The sequence below is a fragment of the Phocoena sinus genome, chromosome 12, assembly GCF_008692025.1.
Source record: "Phocoena sinus isolate mPhoSin1 chromosome 12, mPhoSin1.pri, whole genome shotgun sequence".
Lineage (NCBI taxonomy): Eukaryota > Metazoa > Chordata > Mammalia > Artiodactyla > Phocoenidae > Phocoena > Phocoena sinus.
The window spans coordinates 52607982-52627912 of record NC_045774.1 but is presented as its reverse complement, the minus strand read 5'-3'; the positions used below and the strand labels follow the sequence as shown (position 1 = coordinate 52627912).

The following is a 19931-nucleotide window of genomic DNA, read 5'->3' as shown; positions in this document are numbered from 1 at the left end:
CTTATGTAAGACACGAGAAACACCATTTTAATATGTCATAGTGGAATAATTTACCTGCAGTTTTTATTTATTACTCAAATAGTATTGGTAATGAAACAATATTTTAAACTATCATCCAAAATCCCATCTCTCATGAAGTGTCCTCCCTTCATTTTTCTGAATTCTCTACTCTTTCTTGGCCATATTATAATCTGCTTTTTCTATAGTTGTAATCATAATACAGGTACAGTGTTGTTTTCCTTTAAAACTGTGATTCTCAATCCTTTTTTTCTCTCTCCATACCACTTTCCTGAAGGTTACACTCCCGTTTGTAACATCTCTCAGTGATTTGCAACTGGGGGAGGTATTAGGATCTGGTGGGGTGGGGATTTAGGGATCCTGGAAGGTGGGCTAAGGGAGATGAAGCACATTGGTAAAGAGGCCTCCTATTTCCCCTGATAATAGCAGACCTAAGGTGAATTAATGCTTTTCATGTTATTACATGGTTTGGGGTTTAACTGAGCATCATATTCCATTGATATGATGCGCTATCATTTAGTTTACCTTTCTTCTTACTGTGGGACTTAGGGGAAAACTTACCTTAAATAATACTGCATGAACATTTTTGTGCATTTAATAATGTATACATTTTCTGATTTATTTCCTTGGGGTAAGTTTTTCTGAATGGTGTCATGTTAAAGAGAAGGAATACTTTTATGGCTCCTAATATGTGACGAATTGTAACTTTTTACAGATTGTGTTTATGGTTTCTTGACACATAAACATAAGTCACAACGTATATTCAAGGGGGTCACCTTTTCAGTTCACTAGATTTGTTCCTTTTGTTAATGTTTGAAAGAGCTGCCCCTAAACTGACCCAAGTGTTAACCATTTTTTCTGTACCTCAGTTCACCTCGCTCTGCAACACAGAAGAGGTTCAAAAAACATTCGATCAGGGCTCAGGCACTCAGCCAAGAGAGGCCTTTTGTAGAGTGTTTGATGGACATGCAGTGCATGGAATAGTGACTAAAGTGTAGAGATTTAAATCACCATAAACGTGTGCCTTTGCCTTTTATGACTTAGACCAAGCCGACATCATAGTCAAGGACAGTTACCACAGGGGGCTTATGGGCACAAAACAGCTGAGGAAGATTCCAAGTGCAACCACTCTATAAACCAGTATCCCTGGACATGGACGGTCACAGGAGAGCAAAGGAACTAAAACTCATGTTACCAAGGAAAGCGAAGCAGTTTTGGTTTTTTTTGTTTGTTTGTTTGTGAGGATGAGAGAAATAACTATGTTCCAAAACTCTAAAATACATTTCTGGTGCTCTTTGCTTGAATGTAACACTGAGATATATGACTAAACCAATGTGTCTGCCCCGAAAGATCATATATTATTAGGTCATGGGTGAAAACAGGAAAGGGATAAAGTGGCAGGTGATCTGTGCAACCTATTGTATATTTAAAGCTTCTTTTAATTATTTGAAAAGAAGAATAATGAGCTTACTGTAGAGTTTAATACATGGTGTACTATTATACATGTATACGTGTATTCGTGTATTCATTTTTTTTTTTTTTTTTTTAGGATTACAGAGTTAGTCACATTGACTTATTTACTGAACCAGAAGGGTTAGGACTTCTAAATTCCTACTTTGATGATATTGAAGAAATGCAGGGGTTTGGTATGATGCAGAAGACTTGTTCCATTAAAGTACATTGGGGCATGTGAGTATTTTATTTCCAATACAATTTTAATGAAGCCCTTTTTTGAGTGTAAAAGGAGGACTTAAGATACTCTGTCTCTGATTTGTTGTCCTGTCAAGTAATTATTGACTACAAGGTTTTATTATTTTTTTGATAAGACACATAAAAATCTGATATTTTTGGTTACTGTGTTACCTATGTTCTTATGATTCAGCTCTCTTATAAACAATGATGATTTCTTGGAGGAAGTGCAGGGAGAAAACTGCATTTTTAAAAAAAACTTTTATTTATTTTTGGCTGTGTTGGGTCTTCGTTGCTGCACACAGGCTTTCTCTAGCTGCCGCGAGTAGGGGCTACTCTTTGTTGTGGTGTGCAGGCTTCTCCTTGTGGTGGCTTCTCTTGTTACGGAGCACAGGCTCTAGGCACGCAGGCTTCAGTAGTTGTGGCTCATGGGCTCTAGAGCGCAGGCTCAGTAGTTGTGGCGCACGGGCTTTGTTGCTCTGCGGCATGTGGGATCTTCCTGGACCAGGGATCAAACCCGTGTCCCCTGCATTGGCAGGTGGATTCTTAACCACTGCACCACCAGGGAAGTCCAAAAACTGCATTTTTAATGTGGGAATTTCCTTTTTGCAAAGGAACCTGATTCATTCAAAGTTGAGTTGCAGATTATACCTTCAGGGTAATTCAAAGGAGGTAATTAAAACATGTGTGCCCCTGATATTTCAGGTGGGATGGTGGCCAACATGCATGCTACTTCCTTTAACATTTTCACACAATGCTTTCCAAAGCCCCTAGAATGTTGGTTTCAAAAATCACAGGAAATTGCAAGGGTATTTTGAAGGAAATGGGAATATCTCAGAGGAGAAACAAGGCTAGAAAGTTCAGGCTGCAGAACTGAAGCTTGTGGCTTCTGCAGTGGAGCGCACAGCCCAGGGCATGTGACAGACATCCACTGAGATGCAGGAAAAAACACTAAAGCTTCTTTATATATTATTTAAAATCTTCTTTTCAAATTTTGTCTTTGTGTATCTTTTCTAATCAATTCATAATATATTCAGTGGTTGTATATATAAGTTATATATTCAGAGACTGCTCAAGAGATTTTATTAATGGAATATGCATAAGATAATACATATGTAATGAGTCTGAAGGTAAATACTACAAGAAACATAAATTATGGAGAGGGACAAGTGGAAGTGCTACTTTAGAGAGTGGTCGGGAAGGTCCCTGGTGACCTTTAAGCAGAGACCTGAGGAAGTGAGGGAGTCAGCTGAGGGACATCTGAGGGAGGTGGAGCAGGGGAGTGTCCTAGGCAGGAAGCCCAGCATTTGCAAAGCCCTCCAGGGGATGTTTGGGCAACAGGTGGGAGGTCTGGCTGCAGTAGAGTGAGCTAGGAGGACCAGTGATGGGAGAGAGGCCTCCTCTCATGTCAGACCTTGAAGGACTTGGGAGGGATTTTAGATGGCTCCAAGTGACGTGAGAACTCATTGGAGGATTTTGATCTAACTTGTGTTTTAGGAGGATCACTCTAGCTGCTGTGTAAAAGTAGATTGTAAAGAGGTAAGAATGGAAGCAAAGAAACCGGTTAGGAGGTCACTGCAGTTACATAGGCAAGAGGTTTTGGTGACTTGGCATGATAGTAGTGGTGAAAAAATGGTCAGATTCTGGATACATTTTGAAGACAGAACCAACATGTGCTGACAGATTTTATGTGGGGTGTGAGGGGCTGAGAAATGTCCAGGGTTTGGGACCCCAGCATTTACCAGAATGGAGAAAACTAGGAGGGGGAATGAAATCCAGGAGTTGAGTTTGTGAGGTTAAGTTGGAGATGTCAGCTGCACATAAGAGGTCAGGAAGGTGACTGGATGCATGACACTGGAATTCGGGCTTGGGGTGAGGCTGGAGATAAAATCAGGAGTCATCAGCACGGAGAATGTATCTAAACCCGGTGCTAGATAAGATCTCATCGGGGAGTGAGTGTAAAGAGCAGAAAAGGCATCTGAGCTTCTGGCACTTTTGTGTTTAGTGATTGGTAAGAAAAGGAGGAATCTAAACAAAAAAAGTGTCTTCATCTCTTGCTGCCTTTTATTTTTTTCACATCAAAGAGATCTCTACATCTTTTTTCTCAAAGCATTTAATGTTGAGAAATATCACTTTCCTTAGAAGAATGAAATAGGCGTCTGCCATAATATTTTAATCTCCATGTCTGGAAGGTTTCATGACTCAGGCTTGGGCTATGTGGAAGCATAATGAGCTACACTTAAATAAAGTTTCTTACCTTGACAGTAAGTTTAACCTAGTTTTATAGGTGGTAGTTGCAAACCAGTAACGTTTTACAAGTTTTGATGGGCTTGCATGGCAGTAGACTTTTTTTTTTTTTTTTCTGGTTCTTCATTTCCATTAGGATAATAGGAAGCTGCCTTGGATGTCAGCTCAAAGTTTGGGGTCATTGAACTTGGTCATCTGGGGACCAGGTCAGTAGTACTTTTACAGATCTCCAAGGAGAATCTCAGTGGGTTGGGAGAATTCAGCAGATAACAGGTACCCGAGCTCATGTTGCTTCTGTTGGTGCAGCAGTCCCCTGAACTGGTGTAAGAGAAGATTTTGCTGGGGGTGGTGTAGGGGGCGTGGTACTTGTTTAGATTCCATTAGGAGATTTATTTCAGGGCCTGTTCATTCTGGATTAGGTTTTGCTACACATACACAAATTAAGAGTATTACTTGTCAGTTTCTTATTTGGGAAAGTGAGACATTTCTAACTCACATTTCCTTTCAGATTCTGTTGCCTGTGATTTGTTTTTAAACCTTTGTTTAAAGCAGCTGGCTAATCCTAGTACCCATCCTTGTAGAGGTGAGGGCGCATCTTTTTTTGAGTATATTTCTAATAAACAAAGCTAAAGGATGTTAGAACTTCAAAGGGAGCATTATGAGCATCTGTTCCAACACCATCATTTAACCAAGGAAGACAGGTTTTGGTCACTTTCTCAAGTTGGATTAGTTGTTAGAATTAGTCGTCAGCAGAACAGGTACTGGAATGCAGGTGTTCTGAAGTCAAGGGACATTTTTTAATAGCCACATATTCTTTTGATCAGTGCTGTTATGAAATATCTGATATATAAGAATATATGTATATGTGAATTACGAAGTCTAGTAGTCAAGCCCCCACGTGCCCATCATCCGACTGAGAACCTCACTGTTACCAATGCTGCCGCAGGACCTGGCATAGCCCGCCTGCTCCCATCCCCCTGACTCCTCTACGTGTGTGACCCCTCTCTGAAACTTTGTGGTTTTCTCATTCCCTTATTTTATAGTTTCATCCTATGGTATCTGTCCCTGCACTGTTTTAGTTGTGCTTGCTTTTGAACTTCATAAAAATGTTATCAAACGTCCGTGTGGCTTGTTCCTTTTTCTTTACTTTGTTTCTAAGCTTACCCATATTGATGAGCATATCTGTACTTACTCTTTTTGTTTGTTTTAAATTTATTTTTTGGCTACATTGGGTCTTTTTTTTTTTTTTTTTTTTGAATAGGACTCTATTCACAGGAGTCTTAGCCTCTAGAAATGTTTTGCATTGAAAGAAAGCTATAAAGAATTGATCTTTTCTTTAGATCAATTCTTTAGAATTGTTTAAAAGTTTTCTATGTTATATAACCACATGTAAAAATTATGACTAATGAATTCAATCAAACTCCAAATTTTAATCCTCTGAAAGTAGCTTTTAGGTTAAGATATTAAGTGTGGCTCAATGTTGTACCTTCAGTTGACTTGTCATCTATTGAAAGAAGGCCCACTTGGATGGGAGCCCCATCTTCCTCTCTGCCTTGACTCAGGTGGGCCTGTGCTCATACATATCCCTACTTGGAGGCATGACCTATTCTTAGATTTCAACTCTCTGATGGGTTCAAGAAATTCTGTAATCTTCTACTTTATCCAGCTTTTTCTTCTTGTTAGAATAACACTCTTCACAGCTTTCTCCATCTTAAGTGGAAACTAGCAGTCCCATTGTGATGATTTTTTTAAATTAATTAATTATTTTATACAGCAGGTTCTTATTAGTCATCCATTCTACACATATCAGTGTATATATGTCAATCCCAATCTCCCAATTCATCCCACCACCACCCCCCCGCCCCGTCCCCCTCTTGGTGTCCATACGTTTGTTCTCTACATCTGTGTCTCTATTTCTGCCCTGCAAACCAGTTCATCTGTACCATTTTTCTAGGTTCCACGTATATGCGTTAATATACGATATTTGTTTTTCTCTTTCTGCCTTACTTCATTCTGTATGACAGTCTCATCCATCCACATATCCACAAATGACCCAATTTTGTTCCTTTTTATGGCTGAGTAATACTCCATTGTATATATGTACCACATCTTTATCCATTTGTCTGTTGATGGGCATTTAGGTTGCTTCCATGACCTGGCTATTGTAAATAGTGCTGCAGTGAACATTGGGGTGCATGTGTCTTTTTGAATTATGGTTTTCTCTGGGTATATGCCCAATAGTGGGATTGCTGGGTCATATGGTAATTCTATTTTTAGTTTTTTAAGGAACCTCCATACTCTTCTCCATAGTGGCTGTATCAATTTACATTCCCACCAACAGTGTAAGAGGGTTCCCTTTCTTCCACACCCTCTCCAGCATTTGTTGTTTGTAGACTTTCTGATGATGCCCATTCTAACAGGTGTGAGGTGATACCTCATTGTAGTTTTGATTTGCATTTCTCTAGTGATTAGTGATGTTGAGCAGCTTTTCATGTGCTTCTTGGCCATCTGTATGTCTTCTTTGGAGAATGTCTATATAGTCTTCTGCCCATTTTTGGATTGGGTTGTTTTTTTTTAATATTGAGCTGCATGAGCTGTTTATATATTTTGGAGATTAATCCTTTGTCCGTTGATTCGTTTGCAAATATTTTCTCCCATTCTGAGGGTTGTCTTTTCGTCTTGTTTATGGTTTCCTTTGCTGTACAAAAGCTTTTAAGTTTCATTAGGTCTCATTCGTTTATTTTTGTTTTTATTTCCATTACTTTAGGAGGTGGATCAAAAAAAGATCTTGCTGTGATTTATGTCAAAGAGTGTTCTTGCTGTGTTTTCCTCTAAGAGTTTTATAGTGTCCGATTTTATATTTAGGTCTCTAATCCATTTTGAATTTATTTTTGTGTATGGTATTAGGGAGTGTTCTAATTTTACTCTTTTACATGTAGCTGTCCAGTTTTCCCAGCACCACTTATTGAAGCGACTGTCCTTTCTCCATTGTATATACTTGCCTCCTTTGTCATAGATCAGTTGACCAAAGGTGCGTGGGTTTATCTCAGGGCTTCCTATCTTGTTCCATTGATCTATATTTCTGTTTCTGTGCCAGTACCATATTGTCTTGATTACTGTAGCTTTGTAGTATAGTCTGAAGTCAGGGAGTCTGATTCTTCCAGCTCCGTTTCTTTCCCTGAAGACCGCTTTGGCTGTTCGGGGTCTTTGGTGTCGCCATACAAATTTTAAGATGTTTTGTTCTCATTCTGTAAAAAATGCCATTGATAATGGCATCGAATCTGTAGATTGCTTTGGGTAGTATAGTCATTTTCGCAGTATTGATTCTTTCAATCCAAGAACATCGTATATCTCTCCATCTGTTGGTATCATCTTTAATTCCTTTCATCAGTGTCTTATAGTTTTCTGCATACAGGTCTTTTGTCTCCCTAGGTAGGTTTATTCCTAGGTATTTTATTCTTTTTGTTGCAGTGGTAAATGGGAGTGTTTCCTTAATTTCTCATTCATATTTTCCATTATTACTGTATAGGAATGCAAGAGGTTTCTGTGCCTTAATTTTGTATCCTGCAACTTTGCCAAATTCATTGATCAGCTCTAGTAGTTTTCTGGTGGCATCTTTAGGATTCTCTATGTATAGTATCATGTCATCTGCAAACAGTGACAGTTTTACTACTTCTTTTCCAATTTGTATTCCTTTTATTTCTTTTTCTTCTCTGATTGCCGTGGCTAGGACTTACAAGACTATGTTGAATAATAGTGGTGAGAGTGGACATCCTTGTCTTGTTCCTGATCTTAGAGGAAATGCTTTCAGTTTTTCACCATTGAGAATGATGTTTGCTGTGGGTTTGTCGTATATGGCCTTTATTATGTTGAGGTAGTTTCCCTCTCTGACCACTTTCTGAAGAGTTTTTATCATAAATTGGTGTTGAATTCTGTCAGAAACTTCTTCTGCATCTATTGAGATGATCATATGGTTTTTATTCTTCAATTTGTTAATATGGTGTATCACATTGATTGATTTGCGTATATTGAAGAATCCTTGCATCCCTGGGATAAATCCCACTTGATCATGGTGTATGATCCTTTTAATGTGTTGTTGGATTCTGTTTGCTAGTATTTTGTTGAGGATTTTTGCATGTATATTCATCAGTGATATTGGTCTGTAATTTCCTTTTTTTGTAGTATCTTTGTGTGGTTTTGGTATCAGGGTGATGGTGGCCTCATAGAATGAGTTTGGGAGTGTTCCTTCCTCTGCAGTTTTTTGGAAGAGTTTGCAAAGGATGGGTGTTAGCTCTTCTCTAAATGTTTGATAGAATTCACCTGTGAAGCCATCTGGTCCTGGACTTTTGTTTGTTGGAAGATTTTTTTTTTTTTTTGCGGTACATGGGCCTCTCACTGTTGTGGCCTCTCCTGTTGCAGAGCACAGGCTCCTGATGCGCAGGCTCAGCGGCCATGGCTCACGGGCCCAGCCACTCCGCGGCATGTGGGATCTTCCTGGACTGGGGCATGAACCCTTGTCCCCTGCATTGGCAGGCGGACTCTCAACCACTGCGCCACCAGGGAAGCCCTGTTGGAAGATTTTTAATCACTGTTTCAAGTTCATTACTTGTGATTGGTCTGTTCATATTTTCTATTTCTTCCTGGTTCAGTCTTGGAAGGTTATACCTCTCTAAGAATTTGTCCATTTCTTCCAGGTTGTCCATTTTATTGGCATAGAGTTGCTTGTAGTAGTCTCTTTTGATGCTTTGTATTTCTGCGGTGTCTGTTGTAACTTCTCCTTTTTCATTTCTAATTTTATTGATTTGAGTCCTCTCCCTCTTTTTCTTGATGAGTCTGGCTAATGGTTTATCACTTTTGTTTATCTTCTCAAAGAACCAGCTTTTAGATTTATTGATCTTTGCTATTGTTTTCTTTGTTTCTATTTCATTTATTTCTGCTCTGATCTTTATGATTTCTTTCCTTCTGCTAACTTTGGGTTTTGTTTGTTCTTCTTTCTCTAATTCCTTTAGGTGTAAGGTTAGGTTGTTTATTTGAGATTTTTCTTGTTTCTTGAGGTAGGCTTGTATAGCTATAAACTTCCCTCTTAGAACTGCTTTTGCTGCATCCCATAGGTTTTGGATTGTCGTGTTTTCATTGTCATTTGTCTCTAGGTATTTTTTATTTCCTCTTTAATTTCTTCAGTGATCTCTTGGTTATTTAGTAATGTATTGTTTATCCTCCATGTGTTTGTGTATTTTACATTTTTTTTCCCTGTAATTGATTTCTAATCTCATAGCATTGTGGTCAGAAAAGATGCTTGATATGATTTCAGTTTTCTTAAATTTACTGAGGCTTGATTTGTGACCCAAGATGTGATCTATCCTGAAGAATGTTCCTTGCGCACTTGAGATGAAAGTGTAATCTGCCGTTTTTGGATGGAATGTCCTATAAATATCAATTAAATATATCTGGTTTATTGTGTCTTTTAAAGCTTCTGTTTCCTTATTTATTTTCATTTTGGATGATCTGTCCATTGGTATAAGTGAGGCGTTAAAGTCCCCCACTATTATTGTGTTACTGTCGATTTTCTCTTTTACAGCTGTTAGCAGTTGCCTTATGTGTTGAGGTGCTTCTGTGTTGGGTGCATATATATTTATAATTGTTGTGTCTTCTTCTTGGATTGATCCCTTGATCATTATGTAGTGTCCTTCCTTATCTCTTGTAACATTCTTTATTTTAGTCTGTTTTATCTGATATGAGTATTGCTACTCCAGCTTTCTTTTGATATCCATTTGCATGGAATATCTTTTTCAATCCCCTCACTTTCAGTCTGTATGTGTCCCTAGGTCTGAAGTGGGTCTCTTGTAGACAGCATATGTATGGGTCTTGTTTTTGTATCCATTCAGCAAGCCTGTGTCTTTTGGTTGGAACACTTAATCCATTCACGTTTAAGGTAATTATCGATATGTATGTTCCTGTGACCATTTTCTGAATTGTTCTGGGTTTGTTTTTGTAGGTCCTTTTCTTCTCTTGTGTTTCCCACTTACAGAAGTTCCTTTAGCATTTGTTGTAGAGCTGGTTTGGTGGTGCTGAATTCTCTTAGCTTTTGCTTGTCTGTAAAGCTTTTGATTTCTGCATTGAAACTGAATGAGATCCTTGCTGGTAGAGTAATCTTGGTTATATAGGTTCTTCCCTTTCATCACTTTAAGTATATAATGCCACTCCCTTCTGGCTTGTAGAGTTTCTGCTGAGAAATCAGCTGTTAACCTTATGGGAGTTCCCTTGTATGTTATTTGTCGTTTTTCCCTTGCTGCTTTCAATAATTTTTCTTGGTCTTTAATTTTTGCCAATTTGATTACTATGTGTCTCGGTAATTTCTCCTTGTTTCTCCTTGGGTTTATCCTGTATGGGACTTGCTGTGCTTCCTGGACCTGGGTGGCTATTTCCTTTCCCATGTTAGGGAAGTTTTCGACTATAATCTCTGCAAATATTTTCTCTGGTCTTTCCTCTCTCTGTTCTCCTTCTGGGACCCCTATAATGCGAATGTTGTTGCGTGTAATGTTGTCCCAGAGGTCTCTTAGGTTGTCTTCATTTCTTTTCATTCTTTTTTCTTTATTCTGTTCCGCAGCAAAATTCCACCATTCTGTCTTCCACCTTATCTGTTCTTCTGCCTCAGTTATTCTGCTATTGACTCCTTGTAGTGTATTTTTCATTTCAGTTATTGTATTATTCATCTCTGTTTGTTCATTCTTCTAGATATTTGTTAAACATTTCTTGCATCTTCTCGATCTTTGCCTCCCTTCTTTCTCTGAGGTCCTGTATCATCTTCACTATCATTATTCTGAATTCTTTTTCTGGAAGGTTGTCTATCTCTGCTTCATTTAGTTGCTTTTCTGGGGTTTTATCTTGTTCTTTCATCTGGTACATAGTCCTCTGCCTTTTCATCTTGTCTGTCTTTCTGAGAATGTGTTTTTTGTTCCACAGGCTGCAGGATTGTAGTTCTTCTTGTTTCTGCTGTCTGCCCTCTGGTGGATGAGGCTATCTAAGAGGCTTGTGCAAGTTTCCTGATGGGAGGGACCAGTGGTGGGTAGAGCTGGCTGTTGCTCTGGTGTGCAGAGCTCAGTAAAACTTCAGTCCACTTATTTGCTGATAGGTGGGGCTTGGTTCCCTCCCTGTTGGTTGTTTGCCCTGAGGTGACCCAACACTGGAGCCTACCCAGCCAGGCTCTTTGGTGGGGCTAATTGTGGACTCTGGGAGGGCTCACGCCAAGGGGTACTTCCCAAAACTTCTGCTGCTGGTGTCCTTGTCCCTTGTTGAGCCACAGCTGCCCCCCACCTCTGCAGGAGACCCTCCAACACTACCAGGTAGGTCTGGTTTAGTCTCCCCTGGGGTCACTGCTCCTTCCCCTGGGTCCCGATGCGCACACTACTTTGTGTGTGCCCTCCAAGAGTGGAGTCTCTGTTTCCCCCAGTCCTGCCAAAGTCCTGCAATCAAATCCTGCTAGCCTCCAAAGTCGGATTTTCTAGGAATTCCTCCTCCCTTTTCCGGACCCCCTGGTTTGGAAGTCTGACGTGGGGCCCAGAACCTTTACTCCAGTGGGTGGACTTCTGTGGTGTAAGTGTTCTCCAGCCAGTTTGTGAGTCACCCACCCAGCAGTTATGGGGTTTGATTTTATTGTGATTGCGTCCCTCCTACCGTCTCATTGTGGCTTCTCCTTTGTCTTTGGATGTGGGGTGTCTTTTTTGGTGAGTTCCCTTGTCTTTCTGTCGATGATTGTTCAGCAGTTAGTTGTGATTCTGGTGGTTTTGCAAGAGGGAGTGCGAGCACGTCCTTCTACTTCACCATCTTGAACCAGTCTCCTGCGTTGGGTCGAACCAATCTCCTGCGTTGGGTCTTTGTTGCTGCATGCAGGCTTTCTCTGGTTGCGGTGAGTGGGGGCTACTCTTCCTTGCGGTGTGCAGGCTTCTCATTGCGATGGTTTGTTGCGGAGCATGGGCTCTAGGTGCGCAGGCTTCAGTAGTTGCAGCACATGGGCTCAGTAGTTGTGGTGTGTGGGCTTCAGTAATTGTGGCTCGTGGGCTCAGTAGTTGTGGCTCACGGGCAGTAGAGCTCAGGCTCAGTAGTTGTGGTGTACGGGCCTAGCTGGTCCGCCACATGTGGGATCTTCCTGGACCAAGGATCAAACCCGTGTCCCCTGAATTGGCAGGAGGGTTCTTAACCACTGAGCCACCAGGGAAGTGCCAGCCACTGACTTTTTGAAGAATTTAGATTAGCTGCTTAGAGAATGTGCTACATTCTGGATTTTCTGAGTGTTTCCTCCATGATATCATTTAACTCGTTCTTCTGTCACCTGAATTTTCTGTATAGAGGTGGTTGAGTCTGCAGGTATGATCAGATGCAGACTGAAGAGTTTTGACAAGGTTGCTACTTCCTGTAGATAGTGGTGTATATTCATGCTGTATCACAACTTGTGGTACATGCCAGCCTGCTTCTCATTAATGATCCCAAGTTTGATTGCTTGGTTAAATTGTTGCTTCCCACATCTCCCCATTGTAAAGGCACATTTCCCCACTTGAGATTCAGAGCTCACCCTCCTCTGAATAACCTCAAAGTTGGCACGTTCATACTTAATCTTTTGAGTACCCCGCTGGTTTCTGTACGTAGCCAGCATTCATGTGCAGCCATGTCTGGAGAATAAGACTGAGGATCCAGCCGGAAATACTGTTCCTTTGTTTGTTTAAGAACAGTGTTTGTTTAAGATAAGACCAGTTTTTCTTGTCTGACTCAAAGGGTATTTCTGAAAGAGTAATTATGCAAATGTTTTTAATGAATGGATGGCCATTGTTATTAGTTCAACAATATTCATTTGTATGTATACTTCTGTTATTTTTTTAAAAGTTCTTTATAGTCATACTGTTTATTCATAATGTAGGCAAAAGATCATTACCTGAGTACGTGGGAAAATAAAAGAATACCTTTAGAAAATGAAATAACACTGCCTGAAGGTAGTTTTCTCCTCTCTTGAGCGCCTCGTGAATAATGTATCTTGTTGGAATAGAATTTAGGGGAAAAGGATCACACTCTGTATATGAGTTTTCAAATTCCAGAGTCCACCGAACATTCATAAATGTCTGAGTCACCCAGGAGGCCCTTAGCACTCACTCACTGAGGAGGGACCCTCAGAACAGCAGTCTTTTCAAGTGTGGCAGTTTATATGTTCAGTTTTTTGAGAAATTACCCTTTACCCCAAATTACGTTCCTTCTATGAACGTTATTGTGACTAAACCATGTGCCTCAAGGAAAGTGAGATATTTAGTATCAGATGAATACATACCCTCGGAACTCAAACTATAGAAGGAAAGACTGAATGAAAGGGTACTTCAGTTAGCATCATGTCAGAATCACTGGTTTATGAGCTGTCCATTGTGTTTATGAAAAATTCACCCTGTTTACTTGTGAAGAGTCAGACTTCAAGGCCCTTGGCTAGTTAGCCAGATACCACAGTGTATGACAAGCTGCCATTATTTAGCCAGGGCATCAGTGTGCGGTGTGCCTGTGAGAGCTTTGAGCTCCAAAAAAGACGTAATGCATCCTTAACTGTCATGCTTTAAACAAAAGGAGGTTTAGAGGGCCCCACTCTTAGCCTCTGCTTTCTCGTGGTTTAGGGATATTGCAGTGATATTTAAAAGATGTCTCCTTTTTCCCTTAATTTTTTACTGAAGTATATATAACATTTGTATTAAAAGGTACACAACAAATCATACATGTGTAAACTGAGTGAATTTTCAAAATGTAGCCATCATTCAGATCAAGAAATAGTGCACAACCAGTGTCTTAGAAGCTCCCCCTCATTCCTGCCTTCTCCTGGTTGTCCTTGTAGCTATTATCCTGACTTCTAACCCTGTGGATTAGTTTTGATCCCGCACCCATACACCACACACAGCCTCTCAGCATTCGTGTGTGTGTGTGTGTGTGTGTGTGTGTTGACAGGTCTTCAGTGGGATTTTGATGATAAAACTCCGTATAATTAGTATAACCAGTCGAACGAAGTTGCTGATTCATCCAGGGGAATCTTTAACAAAAACCATCACCAAAACTATGCCCTTGGGCCAAAATTGTGAACAAGAGAAAAACAGAGGGGAGAATCAGAACCATTTTGCTGGTAAAAGATTGCCTTTACAGCCATCCTCTTCTTGGTTCGGTATTCCGGGAAACATGGTCACGTTACCCCATCTAGGATGCTTTAGCAAGACTAATAAAGAATTGTGGGGTGTGAGTGATCACCAAGAATTCCTTATTTGTTTACGAAGAGGAGGGTGAGGCTTCTGATTTCCTGACTGCAGCAGACGTGACAGCTGACAAGTCTGATAGAAGGGTGTGCTACTGAAACGCCATAAAAATCACGCCCAAGAACTCAACAAGCTTTGGGCCTGGGAACAAGCAGCCTTAGACTTTCAAAAGCCCCACAGACATCACTGTGCATTGAGTCATGCTCACAGCGATGATCTTGAGTCATTGTGAAATTACATTCAGTGCACTCTCTGGAAAGAGAAGCATTGCTGTCAGAGAATGATTGGGAGCTTGGCTTTGAGGTCAGCTAGGATCAGCCCTGCATTTGGTACTTGTAGCTGTGTGACCCTGGGCAATTTACTTAGCCTCATCTGTAAAATGGGGGCAATAGTATTTTTTCCCGATAGCATTGTTGTGAGGATTACGTAGAATTCTGAGTGGCATTCCTTGTAAGCTCTTTTGCTAGATGTTATTAATTTTTGATTGTGAAAAATTATTAGGTGGAATGTCCTATTCTTTGGTTACAAATGGGATGTAACCTTTTAAAACATTTGAGATTTCCTGGATAGAGCCTCTCTAAACACATATAGTGCAAAAGATAACTACTTTTATTGCTTGGAAGTAATAGAGACATTTACACTTTGAAGCAATTCATAGTAGAAAGTAAAATAAGTGGACAAAGACAGCCAAGCCAAGGAGACCAGTAAAAGCTCAAGAAGAGGCGCATATAATGGCTTGTTCCTCCTTGAGTTTAATGTTGCTCTATTACCTAAGTGTAACCGTACATCGTCTAGATCCACATCCTCTCCTGCTCTGTTCCTCTCTCATTAGTGGGGTGCTGTGTCCCACTGACAGAAATGATTAATTGTCTCTATTTCTTCCTTCCTTGGTACTTATTTAGATGGCTGATTTACGAAGAGCCTGGATTTCAGGGTGTCCCTTTTATCCTGGAACCTGGTGAATACCCTGACTTATCCTTCTGGGATACTGAGGAGGCGTACATTGGATCCATGCGGCCTCTGAAAATGGTAAAGATGGAATCCAACGATGTGTTCTTAGAATCAGTAATTCTTTGCTTAACTTTGATAATTCATGGGATGTGACTTTAAAGCAATAAAGCAGACTTTTAAAAAAACAAATATGTAGAAGATGGGACCTATTGCTAGATAGAAATAATAGAAAGGTTAACTTGCTAGATGCTACAGATGAAAAAATGTGGATAAGCCTATGGCCTTTGCCTTCAAGGTGTTCTCGGCCTTGCAGAGCCGCTGATGTGTGTGCAGAGCTCAGCCCAGAGCAGAAATGAGAAAGTGAAGAATTAAACCTTTGGGGAAGAACAGGAAGACGGGCAGATAAAGTCCAATTTGTAGGTGTTAGAAAAGAGAAGGGGGATAATTAGGAGAGCTTCACGATAATTCAAGAGGGTCTTATAAACCAAGCAGGATTAATTTAGGTGAAGGTTTCAGAGTACACTGCATGATCCAGGGCGGAGCTGGGCAAGGACGGGGCTTGCTGCGGACCAGCCAGTTGTAGTGACAGGAGGCCAGGCGGGTGGCAGCTTTGGGGGCCCTGGAGCTGGATGTCGGAATGAGTGTTGTTCTCCAAAGCTTTTGCCTTAGAAAGGGCCTGTGCTTCCTTCCCCTGTATTTTGCCTTGTTCTTTGTCTGTTTCATCTGCAAGACTCTAAGCCTTGGGAGGATCCAGTCAGCAGCTCAACCCATGTTGAGCTGCATTGTAGTAGGTGCTCACTAAAAACCTACCGCATGAGTGAGGCTCCTGTTACAAATGTGTTCTTGAAATTCCACTTCGTGATTGTCTTCTGAGGCAGTCTGAGACAAATTAGAAAGGCAGGAAGATAATTTTTTTATCTTAATTTTACTCCTCCTGCCAAAGCTTGTAGTTTAATTACGTAGATGTCTGCTGGTCTTCATGCAAATAATGTTGGGCTTTTTTCTAAAGTTAAATCCATTTTCAAAGAACAAAGTTTTGTTAGTTTTATGAATGTATGAAAGAATCAGCTCTGGTTTTGAAGCCAGGTTTTTTTATACATCTTTATTGGAGTATAATTGCTTCCCAATGTTGTTAGTTTCTGCCGTACAACAAAATGAATCAGCCGTATGCACACGCATATCCCCATATCCCCTCCCTCTTGAGCCTCCTTCCCACCCTCCCTATCCCTCCCCTCTAGGTGGTGACAAAGCACCGAGCTGATCTCCCCGTGCTATGCAGCAGCTTCCCACCAGCCATCCATTTTACATTTGGTAGTGGATATATATGTCAGTGCTACTCTCTAAGTTGGTCCCAGCTTACCCTTCCCCGCTGTGTCCTCAAGTCCATTCTCAACGTCTGCATCTTTATTCCTGCCCTACCACTAGGTTCATCAGTACCATTTTTCTAGATTCCATATATATGTGTTAGCATACAGTATTTGTTTTCCTCTTTCTGACTTACTTCACTCTGTATGACAGACTCTAGGTCCATCCACCTCACTACAAATAACTGTTTCGTTCCTTTTTATGGCTGAGTAATACTCCATTGTACATATGTGCCACGTCCTCTTTATCCATTTGTCTGTTGACGGACATTTAGGTTGTTTCCATGTCCTGGCTATTGTAAATAGTGCTGCAGTGAACGTTTGTGGTACATGTATCTTTTTTTTTTTTTTTACGTAAGTAAATTTTATTTTTTTTGTACAGCAGGTTCTTATTATCTATTTTATACAAATTAGTGTATATATGTCAATCCCAATCTCCCAGTTCATCCCACCACCACCACCCCATACTACATGTATCTTTCTGAGTTATGGCTTTCTCAGGGTACATGCCCAGTAGTGGGTTGGTGGCAGTTTTTAATGATAAGCAGCAGAACTGTGAAGTTCACAGCATTCCAAAAGGATTACTTTTGAAAAGCGTACTTACTTGGCTGGGTGAGCCCTGGTTTGTTGATAAAATCAGCCGCATTCCTTTATAATTACAGTTCATTGGCTGTATTTGAGTATCTTTGGCTGTACTTTTTTTTAAGGCCTTTAAACATAGAGGTGAAAAATACCCTTCTTACTTTCCCACTGCTGATCTTAACTTTTACCCTATTTAATATTTGTATGAGATACCTCTTCTGTGGTTGATTTTTAGTGAGATTTTTGGACTAAAAAAACATTTTTATTATAAAAATAGAGCAACCCCCATAGACCCATCCTTCGGGATGTTTTAAATTTATCTAACAGTTTACCTGGTTATTTCAAAAGTCCTTCAGATCATATTGTGAACTTGAGGGAACTTCAACAGTTTTGTAAGCCAGCGGTTGCAAAATCAAATGCCTCCGGGGCCAGGCAGCGAATAGGCGTGAGTAGGCTGGCAGGGAGTTGAACTGCGGAAGAGGTGGAGACAGGCAAAAAACCGCAGCCTGTATCCTGGCTGGAGGGTGAGCCCAATTAATAAGCGCAGATGGTGAAGGTTGCTGCCTGTGAGAATTTGGGTCCAGAGATGTCTGATTTTAGGACTCCTTTTTAAGGTAAGTGAGAAATACGCATTTTATTTTGAGAAGTTTACTGAGTTAAAACAAACAAAAAAATAACCCTAACACTCATTTGGTTAAAAAGCACAGCTACTGTACAGATTCAGCTTATAGACCGCCTCTGTGAGACTCTGCTTTAAGTCTTCCTGTATCTTCCCTGCATTTTTGGTAATTTTAGAACTGTCTCAGCATTGATTAAACGAATGGGAATGTGATTGCTCTGCAGTTCCATGGCTTACCGCAGACTGCTGTGGGTAATAGAAGATGGTAACGTATCAGTGACAAACCACTTTTCTTATTATGTTATTTTTCTTTTCAGGGTGGCCGTAAAGTTGAATTCCCTATAGATCCAAAGGTAATCTATATATTTTAAAAATTTTATTCCCGTTCCATCTCCACGAAGGTAATACTTGTGTGATTTTACGTATCAGCTTCCATAACACATAATTGCAGCCAAAGGAAGTTGTCCAACTTACACGGCATCCTTCAGGCTGGAAGGTGATGCCGACGGCACCAGTTGTCACTAACAGTATGCATAGCCGTGGCTCAAAGCGTTCGCTGCTGTATTAAGTTTGTAGTTTGTGGTTGTATTTACTAACTGCAGGACCTGTTGCTACTTGCCAGTTAGCAAGGAAAAACCTCACTTTTCAGGACAAGTTCTCCCTACTCCCAAATGCTCTTTCTGTTAGTTCTACTTCACACATCTATGACACAGTTTGATCTATAGTTTGTTTCATTTTTAAAGCAACTTAGAATACTTTGGCTCCTTTAGTTTGGCCTGAGCAAAATTCTAAATATCAGTTCTAGACATTGAACAAAAACCAATTATGCATAAACTGTCTTTTGAACCTTGACTTCAGGCTACACCACAGCAGAAAAAAAATTCTGATTTTTAAAATTACATTTCATGGGGCTTCCCTGGTGGCGCAGTGGTTAAGAATTGGCCTGCCAATGCAGGGGACACTGGTTCGAGCCCTGGTCCGGGAAGATCCCACGTGCCGCGGAGCAATTAAGCCCGTGCGCCACAACTACTGAGCCCGCATGCCACAACTACTGAAGCCCGTGCACCTAGAGCCCATGCTCCGCAACAAGAGAAGCCACCGCAATGAGAAGCCTGTGCACCACAACAAAGAGTAGCCCCTGCTTGCTGCAACTAAAGAAAGCCTGCGCACAGCCAACGAAGACCTAATGCAGCCAAAAATGAATAAACTTATAAAAAAATTACAAGATACTGTTATTTAATTTAAAAAATATTAGAACATTTTTTTTTTCTTTTTCTTTTTTTTTTTTTTTTTTTTTTTTTTGCAGTATGTGGGCCTCTCACTGTTGTGGCCTCTCCCTTTGCGGAGCACAGGCTCCGGACGCGCAGACTCAGCGGCCACGGCTCACGGGCCCAGCCGCTCTGCGGCATGTGGGATCTTCCCGGACCGGGGCACGAACCCATGTCCCCTGCATCAGCAGGCGACTCTCAACCACTGCGCCACCAGGGAAGCCCTAAAAAATATTAGAACATTTTAATTTGTGTTCCAGGACTTAGTGATGTTAAGTGACTAATTTAATGTTTGGCTATTGACATATTTAACTTTTCAACAAATTACTAGCATATCTCATTATGTTATAGGTAGTTATTTATGAAAAGCCTTTCTTTGAAGGAAAATCTATGGAACTAGAAAAAGAGGTGTGTAATTTTATCATGGAAGGAGGTGAAACAACTGGAAATGAACATTTGCCCCTTACATCAGTGGGATCTATGAAAGTTCTAAGAGGCATGTAAGTAGACAGGAGTGACCTGTAAGGATTTCTTTTTATTCCCTTTAACAAAGTAAAAAATACATGTTCTCTCTCTCCCAAAGATAGCATTCCAGATTGTATGGTAGAGTGAAATTTCAAACATGTTTTCTTCAGCTGGTTGTGACCTGGATCTGACACTGCAGTTTGATGGGCTGTTTCGGGGTCAGTCAGCTGAGCAAGGCTGATAAAGTGGCCCATCCAGATTGATCAAATCTACAGTCTTGTTTATTAATATTATGCTCCAACTATTGAACTGTTAGTTTGCTTTCTATTTTTAGGATCATATTTTGCACTTTATAGGTCTTAACATATTTCCTTTAGAATTGTACACTGAAAATGGCTTGTAAATAGCCCCAAATATACAATATTTTAATTACTATTGGAAGAAAGTTCATTCAGTTTTA

General features: G+C 40.4%; 1 protein-coding gene across 1 annotated transcript in view; it reads left to right on the top strand.

Moving 5' to 3' along the window:
* The window catches only part of CRYBG1 (crystallin beta-gamma domain containing 1), a 60661-nt gene that overhangs the window by 15435 nt on the left and 25295 nt on the right, over positions 1-19931 (top strand). Inside the window, 4 exon segments of the mRNA XM_032651159.1 lie at positions 1568-1707; positions 15125-15251; positions 18056-18091; positions 19358-19506. Of these exon segments, the coding sequence (XP_032507050.1) occupies positions 1568-1707; positions 15125-15251; positions 18056-18091; positions 19358-19506 (452 nt within the window).